The following is a 26,704-nucleotide window of genomic DNA, read 5'->3' as shown; positions in this document are numbered from 1 at the left end:
CCCCCCACCTCATCCTTCTAGATTCCAATGTGTATAGACCCAGAGCTATCAAACATTCGTTGTATGATAACCCTTTCATTCTTGGAATCATCCTTGTGAACCTCCTCTGAACCCTCTCCAATGCCAGGACATATTTTCATAGATGACGAGACCAAAACTGTTCACAATACTCAAGGTGAGGCCTCACCAGTGCCTTGCTCTTGTATTCTAGACCTCTTGAAAATGAATACTAACATTGCATTTGCCTTCCTCACCACCAACTCAACCTGCAAGTTAACTTTTAGGGTAGTTTTGCACTAGGAATCCAAGTCCCTTTGCATCTCAGACTTTTGGATTTTCTCCCCGTTTAGAAAATAGTCTGCACATTTATTTCTTCCACCAAAGTACATGACCATGCATTTTCCAACATTTTGTTTCATTTGCCACTTTCTTGCCCATTTTCCTAAACTGTCCAAGTCCTTCTGCAGCCTACCTGTTTCCTCAACACTCCCTGCCCTTCCACCTAGCTTCATATCATCTGCAAACTTGGCAACAGTCATCTATTCCATCATCTAAATCATTGATATATAGCATAAAAAGAAGTGGTCCCAACACTGACCCCTGTGGAAGACCACTAGTTACTGGCGGCCAACCAGACAAGTATTATTTATTCCCACTCACTGCCTCCTAACAATTAAATGATCTAACCATGCTGGTAACTTTCCTGTAATACCACGAGCTCTTAACTTGGCAAGCAGCCTCATGTGTGGCACCTTGTCAAAGGCCTTGTGATAGTCCAAATATACAATATCTACTGCATCCCCTTTATCTATCCTACTTGTAATATTTTTAAAGAACTCCAACAGGTTTGTCAGGCAAGATTTTCCCTTAAGGAAACCATGCTAACTTTGTCCTATCTTGTTCTGTGTCACCAAGTACTCCATAAATTCATCCTTAACAATTGACTCCAAAATTTTCCCAACCACTGAGGTTAGGCTAACTGGTCTATAATTTCCTTTCTGCTGCCTTCCTCTTTCTTGAAGAGTAGAATGACATTTGCAGTTTTCCAGTCCTCTGGCACCATGCCAGAGTCCAATGATTTTCGAAAGGTCATTTATAATGCCTCCACAATCTCTACAGCTACCTCTTTCAGAACCCTAGGGTACAGTTCATCTGGTCCTGCTGACTTATGTACCCTTAGGTCTTTCAGCTTTTTGAGCACCTTCTCCGTTGTAATAGTAACTGCTCTCACTTCTCTTCCCTCACACCTTTCAGCATCTGACGCACTGCTAGTGTCTTCTACAGTGAAGACTGATGCAAAATGCTCATTTAGTTGATCTGCCATCTCCTTGTCCTCCATTATTATTTCTGTGTCCTCATTTTCTAGTGGTCCTATAACCGTTCTCATCTCTATTTTCTACATACTTGAAAAAACCTTTACTATCCACTTCGATATCGTTTGGTAGCTTGCTTTCATATTTCATCTTTTCTTTTTGTTGCCCTTCTGTAGGTTTTTAAAAGCTCCCCAATAATCAGTCTTCCCATTAATTTTTGCTTTGTTGTATGCCCTTTCTTTTGCTTTTGCATTAGCTTTGGCTTCCCTTGTCAGCCATGGTTGGACTATTTTGCCTTTTGAGTATTTCTTTGGTTTTAGAAAACATCTATCCTGCACCTTCCTCATTTTTATCCCCCAGAAACTCATGCTTTGCTGCTCTGCTGCTATCCCTGCCAGCATCTCCTTCCAATTTACTTTGGCCAACTCCTCTCTCAGACCGCTGTAATTTCTCTCTATCAGATTTCAAGTTGAACTCAATCATATTGTGATCGTTGACTCCTAAGGGTTCTTTTATATTAAGCTCCCTAATCACCTCCAGTTCATTACATAACATCCAGTATAGCTGATCCCTTTGTAGACTCAACAACCAACTGCTCTAAAAAGCCATTGCATAAGCATTCAACTAACTCACTCTCTTGAGATCCATTACCAACCTGATTTTCACAATCAACTTACATGTTGAAATCTCCCATGACTATCATAACACTGCCCTTTTAGCACGCCTTTTCTATTTCCCATTGTAATCTGTGGGTGGCTACTGTTGGGAAGCCTGTATATATCTACTATCTGGGTTCTTTTACCCTTGCAGTTTCTTAACTCAACCTATAAGAATTCAACATCTCCCGATCCTATGTCATATTTTCTACTGATTTAATGCCATTCTTTACCAGCAGAGCCACGCCACTCCCTCTGCCTACTTGATACAATGTGTAACCTTGACATTTAGCTCCCAACAATAACCATCCTTCAGCCACGATTCAGTGATGGCAACAACATCATACCTGGCAATCTGTAATGGTACAACAAGGTCATCCATCTTATCTCTTAAACGCTGTGCATTGAGATATAACACTTTGAGTACTGTATTTGCTACTCTTTTTAATTCTGCACTGTAATGCAATGATACTCATGCTGCTGGCTGCAATTGTGTCCTATCATCTGCCTTCCTTTCCTGACAATCTGACTGTATGCTATCTTTGCTGTTTTACCATCCATCCTATCCTACGTCCCTTCCCTCAGGTTCCCACCCCCTTGCCAAATTAGGTTAAACCCTCCCCAAGAGCTCTAACAAACCTGCCTGTGGGAATATTGGTCCCTTGGATTCAGGTGCAACCTGTCACCTCTGTACAGGTCATACCTCTGCCAGAAGAGATACACGTGATTCCAATAGCATGGTACATCGTAAGGCAGTTTCAATAGATTGTTACTACTTCTATAATAATTCTGGTGAATGTCTGATATACAAGCATACATTAATCATAAAGTTCATATTTGTTTTGCAAGAAGATGTCACCTTTATATAACATTATGACACTAGTAATAGAAAGGATTGTCAGCTCTTCCAAAAAGAAGTAGTAGAATTCCCCATTCCCTTTTCCCTCATAGGCCTTCCTTCAAACGGTTTATTTTTTCAGATTTGAAAGGTGAACCTTGTAGAATTTCTCCAGCTGCTTTGTGCTGATCTGCGAAAGCATCACGTTTATTTGCATGCTTCCAGTTTCTAGGAATATGGTGCCAAATAGATTATAAAACAAAAAAAAAGTAAACCTGAAATAAAATCAGAAAGTGCAGGAAATATTCAGCAAATCAGGCTGGAAAAATTCCAGCAGACTGACTCCTCTCAAAGAAGAATGTGCCCATTTTGTGAAAGCCAATCATACTGTATACCAGTGATTTGTAGAGCACCTCTCCTGTGGAATACCATCCCAAGGCAATCTAATCCATTCAAACTAAACAAATTATTTATACCAGTCACAAGGAGAGCACATCTTCAATCCCAGTGAGTCAAACATTGGTACCCTATATTACGTGAGAATTAGGATTGCAGTGGATTTGGTTTGTTTTTCGTCTTCCACCTGAATTCCTTGCTGGTCAAATCAAAGTGTATTCCCAAACCAAAGGCTCATCAAATTTGGCTGTTGCAGTGAAAATTTTCAGTGACAAATTATCCTGAAGATTTTTTTTTTTTAACTTTTTGAACTGTCTATGTAAACTTGCTTTTATCTTGGTTTGTAAGGAAGCTACAGAACACATTCTTCACCGTTGCTGAGAAAACAAACACACAGCATTCAATTTCAGTAATCATATTTCATTCATTAAGTTAAAAAAAACAGCTCATCAACCTATAATTATTTTTTCATTCTCCTTTTCTCTAGGGATTTGAAGAATAACTTGATTAGCAACATTGAGCCTGGGGCTTTCTTTGGGCTTTCAGAGCTGAGGCAATTGTAAGTACTTGTTCTCTTCGAATTACCTGTGACATTAGTTCATGTATTTCCCAGTTCATTCTGGGTGAAACATTGAGAAGTAACAAAACCTATAAAATATTTCATTATTACTCTCAAAACTAAATAGAGGTTGACCCTATTATTTTCATATAATGACATATTGAGAACAAAATACGTTGTTATTCTTTTAGGTAAAAGAGTTGATTGTTTGATGTTGTTTCAAGATGAAATGTTTTTAAGGATGTTTAATGTTTATTCAGGAATCTGAATGATTGAGACCTATGTAGCTCTGGATTAGTAATTTTGCCAAATCACGGGGGTTAGGTTAGGATTAAATAAATAAACACCTCTAACACAGTTGATGATCACCTCACCCTACTTGTAAAGTACCTTGTAAATATACAAGTTGAATAAAAAAGAAAAAAGAAACGACAAATGACTGAAACACTGCACTAAGTGTTATGCTATGTCACTGCTTGATATGCTGAAACCACCCTTCACTGTAACCGCACTCACAATCCAGTCCTAATTCTTAATGAAATAATTTCACTTGTTCCTCCACCAGCTCTCCTGATAGTACTACACCTTCACTGACGCGAAATGTAAACCACTTTGAGAACTTTATTGAGTTGTGAACATCTTCCATCTTTCATTGTTTTCCTTATACGTATCTGTTCTTTGATTCACTGTCACCAAAGAACTGGAGTAACTTTTCTTTTTGCTTCTTTCTATCATAAACTGTGGAAGAGCCAATGTTATACAAGTCGCATATGTTTTTCACAGACACCACAGTCTTTTTTTTCGAGCTCCCATCTTATCTTGTATAGATAACGTATGGTGTTTGCGCTTTACACCACGAGAAGCACTTCCTTTATTCAATGAAGTCATGACTGGGGCCAGATAAGCACAGTTTATAAAAATAAATGCAGAATAACACAGAGCAATGATTTGCTACTTTTAAAGACCATGCCAACAGCAGCTGATTCTGTTCATGGCACCACCAAAACAGTGGGGTCGAATTGGTGCAGTGACACAGGAAATTTGAAATTAGGCTGGCGAGAATCATGTCTGAACCAGTGATGGAACCCGGTTACTGATTGCTGGATTCCAGGAGGTCGACCTATATTATTTTTTGCAGAACAGGTAAAATGTTTAGTTTATTAATGTTAAAGAAAATGGGGAGGCATTTAATAGGCAACCTCCAAATGTTTGCAGCCTTGAAGAAGGGATAAAAAAAAGCACACACATGTATGAAGGAATCTGAACTGTCTTGAGTTTCACAGATTACAGGGTCTAATTCTTTTTCCTTTTTTTTTAACTTGATGGACTTTAGCACCTGTTTAAAAGTCTGCTTTTCTTTGGTATTCCAGCATTTAAACTGCATTTTATTTGAAGGGTTTAGACTTCAAGGGTAAAAGTAATTTTGGAAGTTTGACATGGACATGTTTTTAGAATTAAAGAGTCATGAAATATTCTCTTCAGTCATGTTGATTGCAGGTGAGAGAAAGAAAAGAGGAAATAAGGAAAACCTTGGGACTCTCTGAAACCAGATTTCTTTCTTGCACCGTGCCTTATTTTCTCAGCATTTATGCTGTTTGGTATTTGAATTTGACCAAGCTTACATTTGTGAGAAAGGTTCTTATTATGCATATACAAGCATTTACTTAAAAATTGATGTACAAAGGGAATTAGCATTTTCTGTAATGTAGAAGCCTCCTTCTGAGTGAGTAAAGCTCAAAGTTCGGGTTGTGCATGCAGTGTTCATGTGCAATGACTCTGTGCTTACATGCAGTATGCAATATGTTGAAATGCATGTTTTTGTACTCAAATATAACTTTGAAATATTGGTCAGATTTGAAATTAATCCATTTCTATTATTGAATAAGGCGAATTCATGACATTGTATTGCACTGTATTACTGCCTCAAAAAAAAACAATTTTCGTGACATATGTGAATGATGATAAACCTGATTCTGATGTGGTTCTCTATTGCAGAATGAGAGGGGGAAGTGGACAGGGAGCGGGGAAGCATGGTTGGTGAAATGGGAAGGGAGGGGAATGCACCAGAGAGACGCTCCATAATGATCAATAACCAGTTTTTTGGAGTCAAATGGATTTGCCTGGTGTCTCAGGGCTATATGTGTCTGCACTTGTAGACCTCCCCCAACCCTGGCACTCCTCTGCCACCTGTACTGTAGGCTTCCAGTGGCACGCTACCCTCACCATTCCGAACATCCTTTGCTCCCTCCTGATTTACAAACTCCCTCTCGGCTCCATGTTGACAAATACAGTACAGTGCAAAAATATTAGGCGTCTTAGATATATATACATAAGACTTTTACACTGTATTGTCATATGACAGTGCCAGGAGGATCACATGAGCTCATTCACATATAGATACACAAATAGAAAAGGTAGAAACAACTTTTACAATGCTAACTCTTAATAGTGATTCAGAAGATGTATAGAGAGAAGAACAGTATTTTAACTGAAATTTTCTTAAATACTGTATTATTTACTTGTCGGCAGCAATATCACTGAATATTAAAACTGCTTCTACTCCATTACACATTTTTGGATATTTAAACATCAATAGATCGTCCTCTTCAAATACTTGTAGTTACAAGGAACATAACAAGTGTAATGGCAGCATGAAGGCTGTACTATCAACAGCTTGGCAACAGCTACTGGCAGGAGGAGAATTGGTACAATTTCCTACATTGTGTATCTTGCAGTGTTTGAATCAAACTGAGTGACGTTTACATCAGAATTTGCCCTGGGATTACTTTTGCTCAGCCATCAAGGTAGCGTGATTGACAAAAAAAAACTGCCTGAGAATGGATTCCAGCCCAATCTTTTCAACTAACCGTCCCAATGGACCAGTCAAGAAATGTCGCACAAACAATCATTAAGCTGTGTCACAATTCTAGTATGTACACTATTATTCTCTCTAAACTCCTTACTTTTTCACATTTCTAACATTTAAACACACTGGTGAATTATTTGTTATCATCATACTCCAAGCTTATCTCAAGAATGACCATTCCCTCATTAGTAGGACTTGCACAGTGATGATCTCACCCTGAATCAATCTAGTCATTCAACTACAGAAATCCAAATCCCTAGAAGTCATAATGCAGTTTAGTGAAGCTTAGGGTTGCAATCTAATAGGGGTAAAACTGTAAAATTTAGGAGTTAAGCAGGAACCTTGGAACCTTGTTTAGACCATATTTTTAAATGATGTGGTTTTCCTTTTATTAACAGGAAAGAGAAGTACCAGAGAATAAAAAAATGGTGGGGTCAAAGTTTTGCTGAGAAGCTATATGTATCAGGAGGGATTAAATAAACTGTGGAGAAAGTGTCAATAATCTGATGGAGCTCTAAACTGTTTGATAGCTTAGACATAAAGCAATTTGTGTAGAAGTTGCATTTCACTTATTTTTTGTGAATTTAGCACTAATATCGATTTTAGCCTCCAGCAATGAACTGTGAAATTTGGCCAAAATAACCATAAGACCACAAGATGTAGGAGTAGAATTAAGCCATTGGCCTATTGGGTCTGCTCTGCCATTCAATCATGGCTGTTTTTATTTAAACCTCTCTTGCCTTCTCCTGGTGATCATTAATCCCCTTACCAATCTAGAACCTAGCTATCTGCAATAAATACATGCAGTGACTTGACTTGTACAGCCATCTGTGGTCACAGATTCCACAGAGTCGCTACCCTCTGGCTGAAGAGATTCCTCATCTTCAGTCTAAAGGGACACGTGGAACAGAGCTACGGTCATGTTTGCCCTGAAAGATGTGCTAAAATAGGATTTGCCTGACTTGTGATGTAGAGATTCTTTGCATTTACTACATTTTTGTAGGGAAGTTCATCAATCTATAAATGGCCAGTTCCCATGGCAGTCATAGAACAGTTGCATAAAAGGCTGACCTGGAAATGAGCAAAATTAAGGGGAATGAGGTCAATGTAGTCGTCAGTGTATGTGGCCAATCTCCAACTGACCACAGCTCTGATGAGACCCATGTTTTAGTTGAATCACAGCATCATTAAAGGCATGATCATCATTGACACAGGATTGGACCCTGTTATGTTGTGGTGCATAATAAAAAAATGCTTCTAAACAAAGAAAGAATAAAGAAAATTGCTAGATAACTCCTTTGACCATCTTGAATGTATATCAATCAAATGTGGTCATCAATATAAACATTCCTATCTTTGGGGGTTTTAGCAGTTGTGTCCCTTGTGTTATTTGTGACTTGCCATTTTATGATATGAGAAATCCAGTTTCAGTGTCAAGAAGATGAAAGGAACAGGTGGCACTGTCCACAATGTCTGTATCGTTTCTCATACTTTATATTCTTTGGCCTTAAAATCAAAGTCTATCTCATCTCCCTCTTCCTTGAATATGTTTGGAAATTAAGAACTGATGATGTATTCTGCCTCTATATTCAGGTTATTTTATAACTGTTAGGATTCACAATTTCCTTTGTTATTTTTTTCTGTTCAAATATTTGTGGAATGTTTCATGGTTTTTCAATGATTTTACCTGCTGCTTTTTGCCAGACTTCCACTGATTGACTATAGCAGCACCTTCAATAGAATAATTCCAGACAAACTCATCTCTAAACACCGAGACATAGGGCTTAGCAACTGGAACCTGAACTTCCTGACAAACTGGCCGTATTCAGTAATGGTAGGCAACAATACATCCAGATGATTATCTCCAACACTTGTACCCTGCAAGGCTGAATCCTCAGTCTCTTGCTTTGCTCCCCACGCACTCACAATTCTGTGGCCAGATTCTGCTCAAGATCCATCTTTAAGTTGGCAAGTGACATCACAGTAGCAGGCTGAATTTCAAACAATAATGAGACAGAGTTACGTGAGGCTGATGGCTGTTTAATAGCATTGTGAAAAGCGAAAAATGCAAGCATAGCAAAAGACCTGGTCATTCACTTCAGGAAGATGGGTGGAGTGCATACCCTATTGGTCTTGAGGTGGAGATGGTTAAATGCTTCAAGTTCTTAGATATAAGTGTTGCCAGTAGCCTGTCCTGGTCAAACCACATCATCTAAATGGCTAAGAAAGGATGCCAGCACCTCTGATTTGTCAGAAGGCTAAGGAAATTTGGCATGTCCCCAAAGAGCCTCATCAATGTTTACAAATAAACCACAGAGAGCACCCTGTCCCGATGGATTACAGTTGGGTCTGGTAACTGCTCTGGCCAAGATTGCAAGAAACTGTAGAGAGCTGTAAACAGAGCCCAGACTATCAGGGCACCAGCCTCCCTTCTATTGACTCTTTATACACTGTCAGCTGCCTTAGGAAAGCAGACAACATATTGAGGCCCCTCAAAAACCAGAAATTTCCTTCTCCCCCTTCCATCAAGCAGGAAATACAAAAGCTTGAAAATACATACCAGCAAACTCAAGGACAGCGTTTACACTGCAGTTATAAGACTCTAGATCAGACCTCTTGTACAACAAAGAAGACCCCTTGATCTCTCAATCTACTCGTCACGGCCCTTACACCTTATTGATCGATAAGCACTGCACCTCTTCTGGGTATAATCTGCATTCTGTTACTGCTTTTATTTTATACTACATTGATGTACATATATTTGGAATGATGTGTCTGGATGGCATGCAAAACAAAGATTTTCATTGTATCTTGGTGCGTATGGCAATAATAAACTAATTGCCAATTAACATTTTTTAACATTTCAGCTGGGCATCTTCCATGTTTTTTATGTGGCTTCACCTATCACCTTCTAGCTATCCTTCTTCCCCTGCCCCAACCTTTTTATTCTGGCATCTCACCCCCCAACTTCTAATCCTGATGAAAGGTCTCAACCTTCTGTTTATTCATTTCCATTGATGCTGCCTGACCTGCTGAGTTTCTCCAAAATTGTGTGTATGTTGCTTTGGATTTCCAGCATCTGCAGACTTCCTTGTGTTTGTCAGACTTATTATCAGACTTCCTGATAATCATTTTTTCAAAATTTTACCTGGGCATCTTCTTGTTCTTTTTGTCTGGTGTTCAATGTTTCACATATGTGAAAAGTTTCAATCTGTTTGTTTATACTCATTTTATGTTTCTTCACATCCACAGCAATCTAGAACTGAGAGCTCTCCTTTTATTCAGAAGGGATTTGCTCTGAGCTCTTACTTTCTCCTGCTTGAATATCTTTTGCTCATCTGATAAAGATTTATCTTTAAGTAGCTGTTTCCAGTCCACTTTTGTTTAGTCATATGCTTGGTCTCATCATTCATTTGCCAGATTTGGCTCAGCCACCCTGTGCTTTTTCATGTTTAGAATTCCTCAGCCTAATCCTGCTAATGTTACTAGCATGTGAACAGGTGTCAGGCATTTGGCCCGCAGTGTTAACTTTTTCACTGATCTTTTTTGCTCAGACTCCTTAACTTTCTCTTGACTGCTGTTACAGTCCTCAATTTCAACAAGGTATTTTGCCAGGCCTCCAGCCTTTACAAAGATCTGTTCAATTGAAACTTGTCTCTCACTGAGAGATAAAACATTTTGACAAGGCTTCGTATTAGAGTTAAATCATTTCAAATCATCATTTCCGCAAATGACAGGGATACAGACTCGCTGTGGGTAACATGAAAACAGATGACTGTAAGGCTGCTGGGATGCAATGATGTACACTTGTTAACTCTGCCAAAAATATAACAGCTACTTTGAATGATTCAGTTTGTATGTATGTTTTCAGTCTGTATTTTCATCTCTTATAGTTTGCATTTGATTTACTGCCTTCCTACAGTGGAGAGTTTCTCACCATCTGTGGCAGCCGGTAGCTGGTGGTAAAGCCTGAAGCAGCAGACAGCAGAACTGTCAGCACGTCTACCAAATTGCTGACACCAGCCCTGGCTGCAGTCAATGTAATTTTCCCACTCCCTGCAATGCGTGAACTCCAATGCCTGCTATGGGCACATCCCCAGTCCATGTTTGAACCCTTGGCTTCAGTCACAATACTAGCCACTTATACTATTAATGTATTTTAACTTATTTACAAACTCACCAGTGAAAAATAAATAAAGTACTGTATAAAGGCATAGGCACATATATATATATATAGCTAGGGTACCTAAGACTTTTGCGCTGTACTGTATTTGCCAATGTGGAGCAGAGAGCGGGTTTGTAACTCTTACAGGAGCAAAGGCTGTAGGGAATGGGGAAGGTGGAGCACTGTGGGAGGGGGGTGAGACTGGTGGCAGAGGATGAGTGCCGGGGTGGGCGAGTGGATGGTGCAGGTGTGGACACGCCCAACCCTAAGACACAAGGCAAGATCGTTTGATTCCAAACAATTGGCTTATTGATTATTACAGACTGTCTCTCTGGTGCTTCCTGCTCCCTCCCCTCTCCTTTCTCCTTTCCCCAACCATGATTCACCCTTCCCAGCCCTCTTCCCACTCTCTGTCCCCAATAGAGAGCCATATCAAAATCAGGTTTATCATCACTCACATGTGTCATGAAATTTGTTTGCAGCAGTACAGTGCAATACATAAAATTACGACAGTGCTGTGCAAAAGTCGCGGACACTCTAGCTATATATATGCGCCTAAGACTTTTGTACAGTATGGTACATTTAAACATACACACAGTGGATTCTGGTTAATTGGTCCATCGGTCAATCTGGGCAGCTGCTTATTTGGGAGAACTCTTAAAGAACTAAAACTAATTGAAAAAATAGCCTGGATTCCTTTTGTTGATTTGGGATACAATTCTGCTATATTGGGACAGGAGACAGTTGCCGAACAGTTTCTAACTAATGTTAGTCGAGTGAACTTGTGTGGCTGTAGGACTCTACACTGTGCTTACAGGAACAGTCTTTAAGTATTGGTGTGTGTGTGTGTGTGTGTGTGTGTGTGTGTGTGTGTGTGTGTGTGTGTGTGTGTGTGTGTGTGTGTGTGTGTGTGTGTGTGTGTGTGTGTGTGTGTGTGTGTGTGTGTGTGTGTGTGTGTGTGTGTGTGTGTGTGTTTCAAAAAGAAGTTTTTTTCTCATTGATTGATGGCGATGAATAAGCAGTAAGCCAATTTAGAATTGATTTACTGGCTGCAATTTCAAACACCCAGGTTCTGCTATGTCAGAAATGGCCGAGAGTGAAAATGAAACCATTTCACTACTTCAACAAGTATTGACAATCATCTTGAAAGTTACAATGAAAATGAGGATTTGGAGGATGCAGTTATCAAAAGCATTATATGAAGGGCTGCCATTTGTTGGTTCTGTGAATCTAACATACGTGCTGACCCTGTCTTGTCCATGCAGTCCATCCTGTCACTGAATCTATGACAGCACCTGCCTTACAAAGTTCATCTATCCCCAGGACGGTAACTACATTGTTCAGGCAGACCCAGAAATCCTCTGAAAAGCACACTCCCTCTCTCTCAAATACCTGAAGCTCACTTTATTTGCACTCATTGTTTTCCCCTCTACACCTGTAAAATAAATAGCCTCCTGTGAGTTCTCCCCACTTCATAATTGAGCCTATCATGTTGCTGTATCCCTTTTATGTTGAATGTTAAATATTTCTGCATTATCGCCCATTTTTGGTTTTGATTCTCAGGTTTTCCCACACACGGTCAGACACACACAAACAATTCCCATGAGTATACATGCACCCTCTGGCACCGCAAATGGTCAGTAACCATCTTTAGCCCCATCTCAACAAGCTACCCAGCATTGTCTGGTGGTTAGTCCTTTACACAAAATAAGCACACACACACCCGTACACAAACAAACCACATCGCTTTCACATCTACATCTCCAGCTCTCCACCATGTTCTTTGATATTTCATGACTCCATGGTTACCGGCCTAAGCAGGTCTAAGCATTGGGGGTCACAATCAGAAATACTCACCCTCCTTAGACTGCTGAGATTGCTGCCCATGTAATTGGGGCATGAACATATTCCAGACAAACCTCCAAATATGGTGACTGTGACTAGATCACTGGAGAAACTGGAGAAGTTGTGAATATGAAAGTCTTTATTCATCAAAGCAACCGGGCATTCTCTTGGAGACCATTTTGGTAGAATCTCACAAACCAAAAGTACATCACATTTTATACCCTTAAGATCAAAGATGAGTCAATATAATCTCAATGGTTAAAATTACATCATTTACTTCAATATTTTGGGTTGACAGTACTTACTTTGAATTACATATCTACAGTGGGAGACACTTCTGAATGTTCAAACACCCCTGTTGACACAGATATTCTAAAAACTTCTGAAGACAAAGAGTCAGATGCCAGAGTAGACAACAGATCAGCTGTTGACTGAAGCTATACCTATGACTATATTTGGTTTGCGAAGTGACAACATTAGCCTGATCTTCAAACTTGAACTCAGTCACAATGGTGTAAATAACTTTGTCATGTCGCCTGGTTTGATGCAAGCAAATTAACATAAAGCCATTGTCTTAATGTTTGGCTGATTCATATGCAAATATCGCATGGTCACTGTTTTGCAGGCCATATCTATGTGCTCCAAAGACAGAATCATTTATTTGCAATTTTCTTCAATTTACTGCTTGCGATTTATAATATACATTAAGAGCTGAAAACTGGTTCTTGTTTGAATAAATACCTGCGATGTTCATGTAACTCCAGAATATTCCCGAACAGTCATCATCATCATTGTGTGCCGTGTCATGACATGGACAATCATGGTCTTCCATGATCATGATTCTTTAGGTAAGTTTTTCTACAGAAGTTGTTTACTGTTGCCTTCTTCTGGGCAGTGTCTTTACAAGATGAGTGACCCCAGCCGTCATCAGTACCCTTCAGAGATTGTCTGCCTGGCATCAGTGGTTGCATAACCAGGATTTGTGATATGCACCAGCTGCTCATACGACCATCCACCACCTGCTCCCATGGCTTCTCGTGACCCTGATCAGGGGTGGGGGTCGCTAAATGGGAGCTGCATCTTGCACAGGCTAGCGGAGGGAAGGAGCGCCTTCCTCCTTCTTGGTATCCGACCGCCAGCAGTGTCAAACAAAGAAAAACACCCAGGCAGATCCCCGACTCTGACTCTGAGCATATATAGATTATTGGTATTTCATGTCTTGTCAGCAGAAGGTAGCAAGCACAGTCAAAGTGAATGGGAATTAGGACTCACTAATCACTGTAGTAGAAGGCTCTGGAGGAATGTGTTATATTTACCAACAATCCCAGCAACATGCAGCTAATCGAGTATATGGATTCATGTAAATCAAGTTGGTGGATAATAAGAACTAGGTGTATTTATGGAACATATAGAACAATACAGCATAGTACAGGCCCTTTGGCCCACAATGTTGTGCTGACCCTTAAACCCTGCCTCCCATATAACTCCCCACTTTAAATTCCTCCATATACCTGTCTAGTAGATGTCAGTGGATTTTGAGAAAGTGTTTATCATGGAGAAGTAAATTCATTATCTGACCTTTAGGAAGCTAATTAGTTGGTAATACAATGAGAGTAGTGCAGCTGACAAGGAATACTTGGACTTCAAATACATTGCCACATAACAGTCTTGTCGTCAAGCTGAAAGCCATGGAATAGGAAGTTTCAATGGTACTGATAGGAAACTGGCTAAGTAATGAGAAACAATAGAAAGTAAAAAGTTATTCTTGTGAAAATGGAAATGTGGAGTTGAGTTCCCCAGGGTCAGTAATAAAATTCGGACTTGTGTGTACAGGGTAAAATCCACACATTTTCTGATTACCTAAAAATTTGAAGGGTCTTGAACTATTAGGTGAACAACAGTGGACTTCACTACAAAAGCAGATTGAGTAGTGGGTGAGTAGATGAAATTTAATGCTGATGATGTGTGGTGTTATAAAAATGAAAAGCAATGTAAATTAGAGATGTTAAAAGAAGTAGAAGAACTGAGAGATTGTGGGGTCGGCTTGGTTCATTGAACATGGTAGGACATGTTGAGAAGCTGGGACTTTCTTTTTAAAACAGAGGAAGTTTGTCACGGTCCAGTCGGTTGACTCCTCATTTCTGTTAATTTCCTTTTCCCCCTGTTTTACCTGACTCCTTGATTACGGCACCTGATTCTCATCCAAGCCAGCAGCATAAAAGCTCTGGCTTACGTCTGCTCGGGGCTGGTCCATCTCCTGAGCAGGGCGGTAATGCACATCTGGGCCGCCCAGAATAGTGAACTTTAAGTTGCTTCGGTGCCTGGGGTTGCTTTAGGAATTCTGTTATTTTCGTGTCCAGCTGAGTTTTGCCATCTGTTTGCCGCTACTCCGAGTCAAGATACGAATTCTGTCATTTTCGTAGGCAGCTGAGAATTGCAGGCCATTTGCCGCTACTCCGAGTCAAGATACGAATTGTCTGTCATTGTTTGGTTTTGTCATCTCGTGTCCAGCTGAGAATTGCAGGCAGTTTGCCACTCCTCCGAGCCAAAGTACAAATCATCTGTCATTGTTTGGTTTTGTTATTATAAGTCCGAGTCCCTGCTCTGTGTCCAAGTTCCAAATCCCTGCTCCATGCCCAATTTCCGAGTCCCTGCTCCATGTTCAACTTCCGAGTCCCTGCTCCATGTCCAATTTCCGAGTCCCGGCTCCGTGTCCAACTTCCGAGTCCCTGCTCCGTGTCCAATTTCCGAGTCCCTGCTCCATGTTCAACTTCCGAGTCCCTGCTCCATGTCCAATTTCCGAGTCCCGGCTCCGTGTCCAACTTCTGAGTCCCTGCTCCGTGTCCAACTTCCGAGTCCCTGCTGCGTGTCCAACTTCCGAGTCCCTGCTGCGTGTCCAACTTCCGAGTCCCTGCTGCGTGTCCAAGTTCTGAGTCCCTGCTCCATGTTCAATTTCCGAGTCCCTGCTCCATGTCCAATTTCCGAGTCCCTGCTCCATGTCCAATTTCCGAGTCCCTGCTCCATGTTCAACTTCCGAGTCCCCGCTCTGTGTCCAACTTCCGGGTCCTGGATCTGTGTCCAAATTCTGAGTCCTGGCTCTGGCTCCGTGTCCAAGTCCGAGTCCCAGCCCTGTGTCCAAGTCCAAGTCCAAGCCCCAGCCCTGTGTCCAAGCCCACGTCCATGTAAGCATCTAATCCTCATTCCCCAGCCTTCCTTGCAACTATTAAAACACTCACTTCTGTTAATGCAACCCGTGTGTTTGTGTCCTGAACTTGGGTCCACTTCCAGTCGTCCTTAGCAACAAAATTATAAGGAGACAAGATTAAGGTATGTGTTGGAGAGAAGGCATGGAAATGAGACTAGGTAGATTGCTGATATATAGAGTGTGTGTGTACCAATAGACTGAATGGCTTTCTGCTTTGCTGTAATTATTCTAGGTCTCTGTGATTCAGCAGTATGCCCACTTTGTCCAGACTTTTGTACTTCAGCTCTTTCAGTTTAGCTCTTGTTTTTCTCAAAGATTACTTCTCCCAAGCTCAGAAGTACCTCTCCAAGAGTAAGTAACTTCAATACGTTGGTACACAGAGCAGTACAGCACAGGAGCAGGTTCTTCAGACCACGATGTCTGTGCCAGTTTAAACTAAACCTTTCAGTCTACATGTGCTTCCACTACCAGTGCTACTGATAGATTCTAGACACCTATCACTTCCTGTATAAATAAAAGAAATCTACCCTGCACATCTCTTTAGATCTTTCCTCATCACATTTGGCAACACCCTGGTCAACCTCTTCTACACCCTGATGTTTTCCCAGATTATTTTTCTGCAGCCTGAGCTATGGCATTTTATCTGAAGTGGATACAATTTTTTTTCTGAAGTACAACACGGCACATCATCAGCATTAGATTCTATCTACTCAGCCCACTACCCAATCTTCTGTTGTCTTGAAGCCCACTGTTGTCCTCCTCATAGATCACTACAGCTCACGTTTTTGTGTCATCATCAGAAAATTTGTGTATTTACCCTGTACACTCAGGCCAAATCATATTACTGGCCCTGGGAACCCAACTGCACATTTCCATTTTCACAAAAATAACTTTTTACTTCCTATTGTTTCTTGTTACTCTGCCAATTTCCTGTAAAGAGTTTGTACGTTTTCCCCGTGACTGTGTGTGTTTCCTCCAGTTACTTCGGTTTCCTCCCACAGTCCAAAGATGTATCAGTTGGTAGATTAATGTCCATCATAAATTGTCCCATGATTAGGCTCAGATTAGATTGCTGGCCGGTGTGGCTCAGAGGGCTGGAAGGGCCTATTCTGTGCTGTATCTCAATAAATAACCAAATCTCACCTGGCACATGTCAGTTGTTAATCACACTTTGGAGACACTTGCTTGAAATTCCAGTCAGCCAAGTGGACTGGAAAAGACCACTGACATTCTGCAAAAATGCTACTTCTTCAGAGGTGTTGTCTTCTGGCTGTGATGCTAAATGATGCCCTCTCTGATCTCTGAGGTTGCACAGAAGCTTGGATGCCCTTAAACAAAGGCAGGAGGTCATCTGGCATTTAAGCCATTGTATATTACATCAACATTTCTGAAACAGCACATCCAATTATTATTGCTATTTGACACTGCTCTGGCTGAATTAGTTACATATCCTATTTACAAGAGAGACAACACTTCAGAAGTACTTTATTGGTTGCATAAGACTCAATAGCATTTTAAAGGCACATACATTCCGGTTTGATGTGACTACCACCAATCCCCAGCAACAACTTCTGTTTCTTCTCACACCATTTCTCGTGTAATCCCCAGGAGTCCTACCTCACTCAGTTTGAATCTGTTGATGCTTTCAGCATTTACCAGCATTGATTTTTGAGTACATATTATAGCTCTGATTAATTATTCCATTCATTTAAAAGCTGACGAATACTCTAAAATTGAGGCTGCTGTGCTATGTTTGGGACAGCTGCCAAATATTTGTATCCTTTCAGGCTCATGGTTCAACAATATCTCTAATTAAAGAAAGAAGAATTATGGCATCATGATTTTATATGGTGATACATATGGAAAACATATGGTTAGCACAAAAGGTTGCATTGTACTTTACTGTTTCCCACATTATAACGGTTGTCTCATTATTATCCACTGAATGACCTTTCAGCCACATGTTAGATTTATACCATGTTTGCAGCTTTAATTGCTTCACAATGGAATTCCTCCCATACTTGCCAAGGTTCTTGAATGATACCTGTAACATTCTTCTCTCGTGGCTGGGCAAGTATCTTGTCACTAAAAATGAAGGGCATTTTTTTCTTATGCAGATGTGGAGGAAGGACAAATTATCAGTGTGCAGTGTGTATTGGATTTATATACTAATTTATGAGGAACAGATTTGTAATTTTATTCAAATAATATTCCAGATTTTGTTGTCAAACATTGTGTTAAGGTTAATGCCAGGTACTGTTATTTATTTACATAAGATTCCAGGCAAAATACACATTCGTAGTTAAGTTCAAATATGAAAGTATCTGTTTGTTGCAGTACTCTGCCTTTCAAACTGTAGAAGTGACACAGCACCGTCTGCAACACGATGATAATGCTTTAAATAGTGTGAATTTTGCTGTTTGTGAAACAGGTGCACATAGTTAAACAGTTATGTTTTGGCACCTTTTAACAATATGGTAAAAATAACTCCTCAATACTTAAAAAAATTAGAATTCTTATTATTCTTAATTTTAAAACAAATTCAAGCATGAAATAAAAACAATTGTTTTCCCTTTCCTTTTTGTCCCTCTTTCCCTATATTCTCCTCAAGTGCCAGAATTGACATTAAATTTTCCCTTTCTGATTTACCAATCCAAGTCAGTCTTGACATTCTTAAGTTGCACAAATGTTCATGCTGATTGGTTAAGGAGAAACAGATTTGCCTGCACCTTTCCTGTGGTTACAGACACAAAGTTTAACTCACTTCAGCACTGCCTGCTTCCACTTTCAGCAAACTGATATTCAATTAATTAAAAAAATAAAACCTCGAAATGCATGGGTAATTCCTTCTACATCAAGGTTCTGGACCACAGCATTTTGGTTTTATGGTGGAAGTTTCTTCCAAGTTATGAAGAGTATGTAAGCTACAACAGTGCTGTCCCTATCACAACCCAATGACACCATTTTACAACACCCTGCCCAATACAATCAAGATTTGGGAGTCATGGAGATTGAAATTCAACAAAGAGGAAATGGAATTACTCTCACCAGTTGGCACATGGTTCTTGTCAATTTTATGTTGTGTTTTGCTTCATACCAGTGTGCCATGCAAGATTCTTTAATATCTTTAATCAGGCTGTCATTCTGCCTTGTTTATATTTAAAAGTTGCCCTGTAGTGGTTTTCCAAGGCTTGGAAACCATCAATAAAAAATCATCAATACGTGCTGAATCAAAGGGTACATGCCTTTTAATGCTCTCTTCAAGTGCCAAAAGGAACCAAAATGCCCCCCACACCTTTCAAGCTCACCCTCATCTACCCCCTTTGACATTTGTGACCACTATTTATATATATTTATATTATTTTGAATTTATGTGGTTGATAGTTTTCGACCTCCAAGCTGGTCAGGACCATTGTAATAGTTTTAGTTGTTTATTTAATAATACCGTACATCACAGTGTAGGCCCTTCCAGCCCTTTGAGCCAAGCTGGCCGTGCAAATCTCGACAAACCCGATTAACCCTAACCTGATCATGGGACAATTTACAATGACTGATTAACCAGTGGAATGTGGAAGAAAACGGGAGGACCTTGGGAAAGCATACACGTTCCACAGGAGGGTGTACATAGACACCTTACAGAGCAGTGCCGGAATTAAACTCCAGACTTCAGAATGCTCCAAGCCGTAATAATGTTGCTGTGCGAACTGCTACCTACCATGGCATGGCGTGCTGAGGGCTTATCTCGTGTCACTGTTTCTTCTTTGATAGATGTCTTTTTGGTTGATCTTTGTGAGTCTGTGTTTACAGACATGTGGACTCAGCAGACTTGAAGAAAATAAATTGACTCCCAAAAGCATAAAACTCAGTCCCCTTCTTTTTGTGTGATATGATATAACACTTTGTTAGCCTCAATCAACTTCTCTCTCTTCCCAGAATTGTTACCCTTCACTAACAACTACACTCTTCTCTGTCACACCCAGACCCCAATCTCCCTCGCTCCTGTTAAATAGTAATTTGCTCTTCTGCACTCTGCCTGGTCAACATAGTGTAGAGATTAGCTGTATTTGTCACATGTACATCAAAACGTTGAAACACACATTGAATTACATCGATTGTGTCAAATATTGTACAATCAGTGAGGATTGTACTTGGGGCAGCCCACAAGTTCTGGCGCCAAGTTAGCATTCCCACAATTTATTAACCCTAACCTAAACCTTTGGAAAATAAGAGCACCTAGAGAAACCTACAGTCACAGGGAGGATGTACAAACTCTTACGTACCGTGATTCTTACGAATCAAGCCATGATCAGTGATCACTGGCATGTAAAGCAATTGCGATAACCGCTATGCTGCCATGAGACCCCATGTAATTTTGGTAAATGAGGAAAGTAATTTATTGTTATGACTGATTTGGAAATGGACAGGTGCAAAATGTGCATTGAAGAAGATTGAAAGGTAGATGCAGCAGCCCTGTTCTCCTAATAGAATTTACCTTTTTGGTTTAGCGATTGTAGAATTGACTGCGCCCATTTTTCAAAGGAGCCCTCATTATCTTCCTCTTGGTATGATCTAAACTTGTGTAATCAGGTTATTCACCTGATTATTAAGTACATTCCTGGTGCTGCCAGATTTCATCAAAGCCTTTCCCATCTGAAAGTAAGGGAGAAATGATGAAGAGAATGATGTGTGCTCCTTGGTCATCACAATGTGAACCAACTGCCAGGGATCTCCAGCCCTTGAAATCAGTGTGAGTTCTGAAAGTGAAAACGGCATATCATTTTGACTGCTTCATGGTCTTGGTGCTCTTCTTGGTTGCTTCAAGACAAACAAGTTTAGTACTCAAAATGGAAGCTCATTGAATCTATTTGTTCCTCTATCAAGCAGGTATTTTGGAAAATGGGATACTTAGGTCCTGTACCCTATTACTTTTGGCTTCAGTGCAACTACTTTGCCCACTCACGAAAACAGAGATCTGGCATCTGCATCCCTGTCAGTATTGTAAGCCAGGCTTTAAAGCAGATTACAGCGTGCCCTGACATTTCTGCACCTTTCTTCAGCCCCAGTGACTGATGAAAGAATATAGTCTAACAGATTCCAGAATTTCTCCAGTGCCTCACTTGATTCCTATTCTTCAGGCAACAGCCTGGGTGATACATAATGGAACTACCTGGTGGCTGGGGGCTCAACAACAAAACTAAAAATTCAAGGCATCATGTTGTCTTTGGCTTTTAGTTTTTATTGATTAATCCCTGGCTTTTCAGTCCTGTCTAATTTCATTGCCTATCGAGGTGTGAGTTGTTTGATCAATGTTGCTTCATAATTTCTCCAAAAGTGTTGCTTCCTCAGAATTTTTTTTGTTTAAGATAAACCACTGGAAGCTGAACACAAATATAATTTTAGGCTACTGTATCATGGAGGAACTTGAAGAAACAAGAAAATAACTTTTATTGAATACGTCTAACAGCATAACAGTGCTGACACATTGCAATAGTTCAACCAAGCTAAAAATGTTTTGCTGATGATTTTCATTTATCCTCAGTGTCTGAGGCTTCTCGCTTAATGTCCAACAATAATCCGCCGGCATTGATGGATTCCAGTTGCTCTGATACCATTTCTCCATGACTGCATTGTCCACATGAAACCTTTCACTATGTTCGTCACTGATAGCACCAGGATTTACAGGGAAGAAGTCGAAATGGGAATGTAACAAATGTGAGGAGCCCAGGCTTTGTGCTGGTCACCAATTTGACACCAAAGTAAAGTCCGTAGGCTTTCTTAATGAGGAGTCAAGCTCTGTCTTTGAGATTTAAACATATAGTAGCCACAAATATAACAGAAAGTATCACGACTGTTGCAACATTGGTGAGACATTTTCCTATCATAAATACTCCTGAAAATATAATTCCTGTTTATAATGAGTACACACAATATTCTATCTGTGCATGTGCATCAACATGATCGCTAACTGATATACATGTAAGCGCAATGCATAGAACCGTGTGTGCGTGATGCTTTTATAGCCTTACTAAAACCTGTCCTGCCATGCAGCATCAACCCTGCCTAAACATGTATAGGCATGCCTGGACAAGATGGAAAACTTTTCAGCTTACTTTGTGGGCAACATTTTAATTGATTTGAATTATGAATTGAAATAACAGATTTTGGCAATTATAAAAAAAAGGTGTATGATAGGGAAATTCTCATGGTGATTGTCATGATCAGCAGCCCAAAACCCAAACAGCACACTCAAAAGCATTCAGGAAGCAAAATCTTTGTTGTCCAGTGTGTTACGATCCGGCATGAATATAGAATTGAGACAGGCTTTTTATAAACAAATTAAACATTTATTAAAACTCAACTCAACAACAAATGAAAAGTAAACAAACAATTAACGTAACTGGAAGTTAACTACTATACGGCAACTCGAACAGTTCTTGATGAAGTGATAAATGCGAACACAGTTCTTAAAGCGATAAACGCAAGCACAGTCTTAAGAGTGGTAAATGTGGAACTCCAAATGATTTACACAATCAATTAGGAGAGACTTTCCTGAAGTAACGAATTCCTAGATGACATGACGTTACTGCTGATCCCAGCCGAAATATGCCTTGCCCGAAGGATTTATGACGAAGGAAATAAAAAATGGCCTAAAGGAACTGACCTTTTCCTTAGCGAATAACACTGCCCCAATCCTTTCTTCTCATATATCAGGGATTATCTTGAATGCAAGTTACTAATTCCTTGAACGAAGATTAAATAAGGTCGATCCTGTATTACCGCCAATGACACCAACTTTACTTGATCCTTCGGGTTCCCGCACTTTGATAAATTCTTCACTCTCCGACTGGACTAAAACTGGCAGCGTTGTGGTGAAACTGCTGGCAATAACCTTTGAGACTTAAGATAGAAAGTAAAACTCCACTTTAAAATAAAACTGCGTCATGAGACAAATACGCATCATAACAGAGTAACTGACAAATTAAACAATGAACTGACCTGTGTTACAGCAAGGCTTTCCCGTTTTATACCTGTTGGAATAGGTCATCACGTGACCTCAAACTGGCAGGAAAATTACATCATGTGACCTCACTGTGGCGGGAAATTACATCACCCCACCATCACAAGACCATTACATCATGCTCACCAGATACTCAATTACATCATGGTCATAGGATAGTCACAAGATTCCCACGGGGTATGTAACAAGTGGTATCAAAAGATTGCCTCAGATAACTTCAATGGTTGATGGAGTTGGTACTATGGACATGTAATGAGAAATATAATCCCTCTCTGATTTTCTCTTAGAAAAGGACATGGAACCAAGTCATTGTGTTCTCAGTACAAGGTATTTGAGAAGAGAGAATTTCAGATAGATCAAGAGCGTTGGCTTGGATCTCCCTGACTTATGACACTCGTTACCACATCACTTGTTTAAGATAATGACTGACTCATAGTAACACATGGGCCACATTTTACAATGTAACTATTTTGTGTTCTCTTTACAGAGATCTGTCAAACAACAGAATTGGATGTCTGAGTCCTGAGATGTTTGTGGGCCTTACCAGTTTATCAAGGCTGTAAGTCTGTTACATATTTTGCAGATAGTTACCACATTAAGTCTGGTTTCTTTTTGCAGTCACCTTGAAAGACAATGTCCATGAGCATAATATGCATCTCAGAAACATATTGTGATAAGATAATGCAAGTAAAGAGGAAATTTGGAGATGACATACTTGTTGTAGACTGTCACCCTCTCCCCTGTAGCATGAGACCATGAAAATATATATACAAACATAGAAAACCTACAGCACAATACAGGCCCTTCAGCCCACAAAGTTGTGCCAAACATGTCCCTACCTTAGAAATTACTAGGCTTACCTATAGCCCTCTATTTTTCTAAACTCCATGTACCTATCCAAAAATCTCTTGAAAGACCCTATCGTATCCGCCTCCACCACCGTTGCTGACAGCCCATTCCACACACTCACCACTCTCTGAGTAAAAACTTACCCCTGACATCTCCTCTGTGCCGACTCCCCAGCACCTTAAATCTGTGTCCACTTGTGGCAACCATTTCAGCCCTAGGAAAAAGACTCTGACTATCCACATGACACCTCTATCAGGTCATCTCTCATCCTCTGTCGATCCAATGAGAAAAGGCTGAGTTCACTCAACCTATTCTCATAAGGCTCATTCCCCAATCCAGGCAACATCTTTGTAAATCTCCTCAGCACCCTTTCTATGGCTTCCACATCCTTCCTGTAGTGAGGTGACCAGAACTGAGCACAGTACTTCAAGTGGGGTCTGACCAGGGTCCTATATAGCTGCAACATTACCTCTTGGCTCCTAAATTCAATTCCCTAAGCCTTCTTAACCACAGCATCAACCTAAGCAGATGCTTTGAGCGTCCTATGAAGTCGGACCCCAAGATCCCTCTGATCCTCCACACGGCCAAGAGTCTTACCATTAATACTATATTCTGCCATCATAGTTGACCTACCAAAATGACCAACTTCACACTTATCTGGGTTGAACTCCATCTGCCACTTCTCAGCCCAGTTTTGCATCCTATCAATGTCCTGCTGTAACCTCTGACAGCCCTCCACACTATCCATAACACCTCCAACCTTTGTGTCATCAGGAAACTTACTAACCCATCTCCCCACTTCCTCATCCAGGTCATTTATAAAAATCACGGAGTAAGCATCCCAGAACAGATCCCTGAGGCTCTCCACTGGTGACTGACCTCCATGCAGAATATGACCTGTTTACAACCGCCCTTTGCCTTCTGTGGGCAAGCCGGTTCTGGATCCACAAAGCAATGTCCCCTTGGATCCCATGCCTCCTTACTTTCTCAATAAACCTTGCATGGGGTACCTTATTGAATGCCTTGCTGAAATCCATATACACTACAACTACTGCTCTTCCTTCATCAATGTGTTTAGTCACATCCTCAAAAAATACATTCAGGCTTGTAAGGCACTACCTGCCATTGACAAAACCATGCTGACTATTCCTAATCGTATTATACCTCTCTGAATGTTCATAAATCCTGCCTCTCAGGATCTTCTCCATCACCTTACCAACCACTGAGGTAAGACTCACTGGTCTATAATTTCTTGGGCTATCTCTACTCCCTTTCTTGAATAAAGGAACAACATCTGCAACCTTTCAATCCTCCGGAACCTCTCCCGTCCCCATTGATGATGCAAAGATCATCGCCAGAGGCTCAGCAATCTCCTCCCTTGCCTCCCACAGTAGCCTGGGGTACATTTCATCCAGTCCCAGTCACTTAAAAAACTTGATGCTTTCCAAAAGCTCCAGAAAATCCTCTTTCTTAATATCTACATGCTCAAGCTTTTCAGTCTGCTTCAAGTCATCACTACAATCACCAAGATCCTTTTCCATAGTGAATACTAAAGTATTCATTAAGTACCTCTGCTAGTTCCTCCGGTTTCATACATACTTTCACACTGTCACACTTGATAGGTCCTATTCTTTCATGTCTTATCCTCTTGCTCTTCACATACGTGTAGAATGCCTTGGGGTTTTCCTTAATCCTGCCTGCCAAGGCCTTCTCATGGCCCATTCTGGCTCTCCTAATTTCCTTCTTAAACTCCTTCCTATTAGCCTTATAATCTTCTAGATCTCTAACATTACCTAGTTCTCTGAACCTTTTGAAAGCTTTTCTTTTCTTCTTGACTAGATTTATTATAACCTTTGTACACCATGGTTCCTGTACCCCACCATAACTTCCCTGTCTCATTAGAATGTACCTATTCAGAACTTCACACAAATATCCCCTGAACATTTGCCACATTTCTTCTGTACTTTTTCCTGAGAACATCTGTTTCCAATTTAATCTTCCAGTTTCCTGCCTGATAACCTCATAATTCCCCTGACTCCAATTAAACATTTTTCTAACTTACCTGTTCCTATCTCTCTCCAATGCTATTGTAAAAGAGATAGAATTATGATCACTATATCCAAAATGCTCTCCCACTGAGAGATCTGACACCTGACCAGGTTCATTTCCCAATACCAAATCAAGTACAGCCTCTCCTCTTGTAGGCTTATCTACATATTGTATCAGGAAACCTTCCTGAACACACCTAACAAACTCTACCACATCTAAACCCCTTGCTCTAGGGAGATGCCAATTGAGTTTTGGGAAATTAAAATCTCCCATCACAACAACTCTGTTATTATTATACCTTTCCAGGATCTGTTTCCCTATCTGCTCCTCGATATCCTTTTATAGGGCGGCCTGTAAAAAACACCCAGTAAAGTTATTGATCTCTTCCCGTTGCTAACCTCCACCCACAGAGACTCTGTAGACAATCCCTCCATGGCGTCCACACTATCTCTGATCAACAGTGCCATGCCCCCACTTCTTTTGCCTCCCTCCCTGTCCTTTCTGAAACATCTAAAACCCAGCACTTGAAGTAACTATTCCTGTCCCTGAGCCATCCAAGTCTCTGTAATGGCCATCACATCATATCTCCAAGTACTAATCCACACTCTAAGCTCATCTGCTTTGTTCACAACGCTCCTTGCGTTAAAATAGATGCATCTCAAACCATCGGTCTGAGCGCGTCCCTTCTCTATCACCTGCCTATCCTCCCTCTCACACCGTCTACAAGTTTTCTCTATTTGTGAGCTAACCTCTTGTTCCCCAGTTTGGTTCCTACCCCCCTCTCCCAACTCTCCCAAGTAGCCTTAGCAAACCTCCCCGCATCAGGCATCAAGGCATCATGGTTCATTCTATTAAATTTACTGAATGTGTACACATTAACACTGTATTGGTAATGCTTAACATTATTGCAAATGTATGCGACTTGCGCTTTAAGGCAAGGTTCTT

General features: G+C 40.5%; 1 protein-coding gene across 3 annotated transcripts in view; it reads left to right on the top strand.

Moving 5' to 3' along the window:
• Positions 1-26,704, top strand: part of adgra1b (adhesion G protein-coupled receptor A1b) — a 533,717-nt gene that overhangs the window by 183,916 nt on the left and 323,097 nt on the right. For all 3 annotated transcript variants that reach the window (XM_073027522.1, XM_073027521.1, XM_073027520.1), the window contains 2 exons: positions 3,691-3,762; positions 23,349-23,420. In XM_073027522.1, the coding sequence (XP_072883623.1) occupies positions 3,691-3,762; positions 23,349-23,420 (144 nt within the window). The remainder of the gene's footprint in view (positions 1-3,690; positions 3,763-23,348; positions 23,421-26,704) is intronic.

Source organism: Hemitrygon akajei, chromosome 23 (genome assembly GCF_048418815.1).
Source record: "Hemitrygon akajei chromosome 23, sHemAka1.3, whole genome shotgun sequence".
Classification (NCBI taxonomy): domain Eukaryota; kingdom Metazoa; phylum Chordata; class Chondrichthyes; order Myliobatiformes; family Dasyatidae; genus Hemitrygon; species Hemitrygon akajei.
This window is presented reverse-complemented; position numbering and strand designations above follow the sequence as displayed.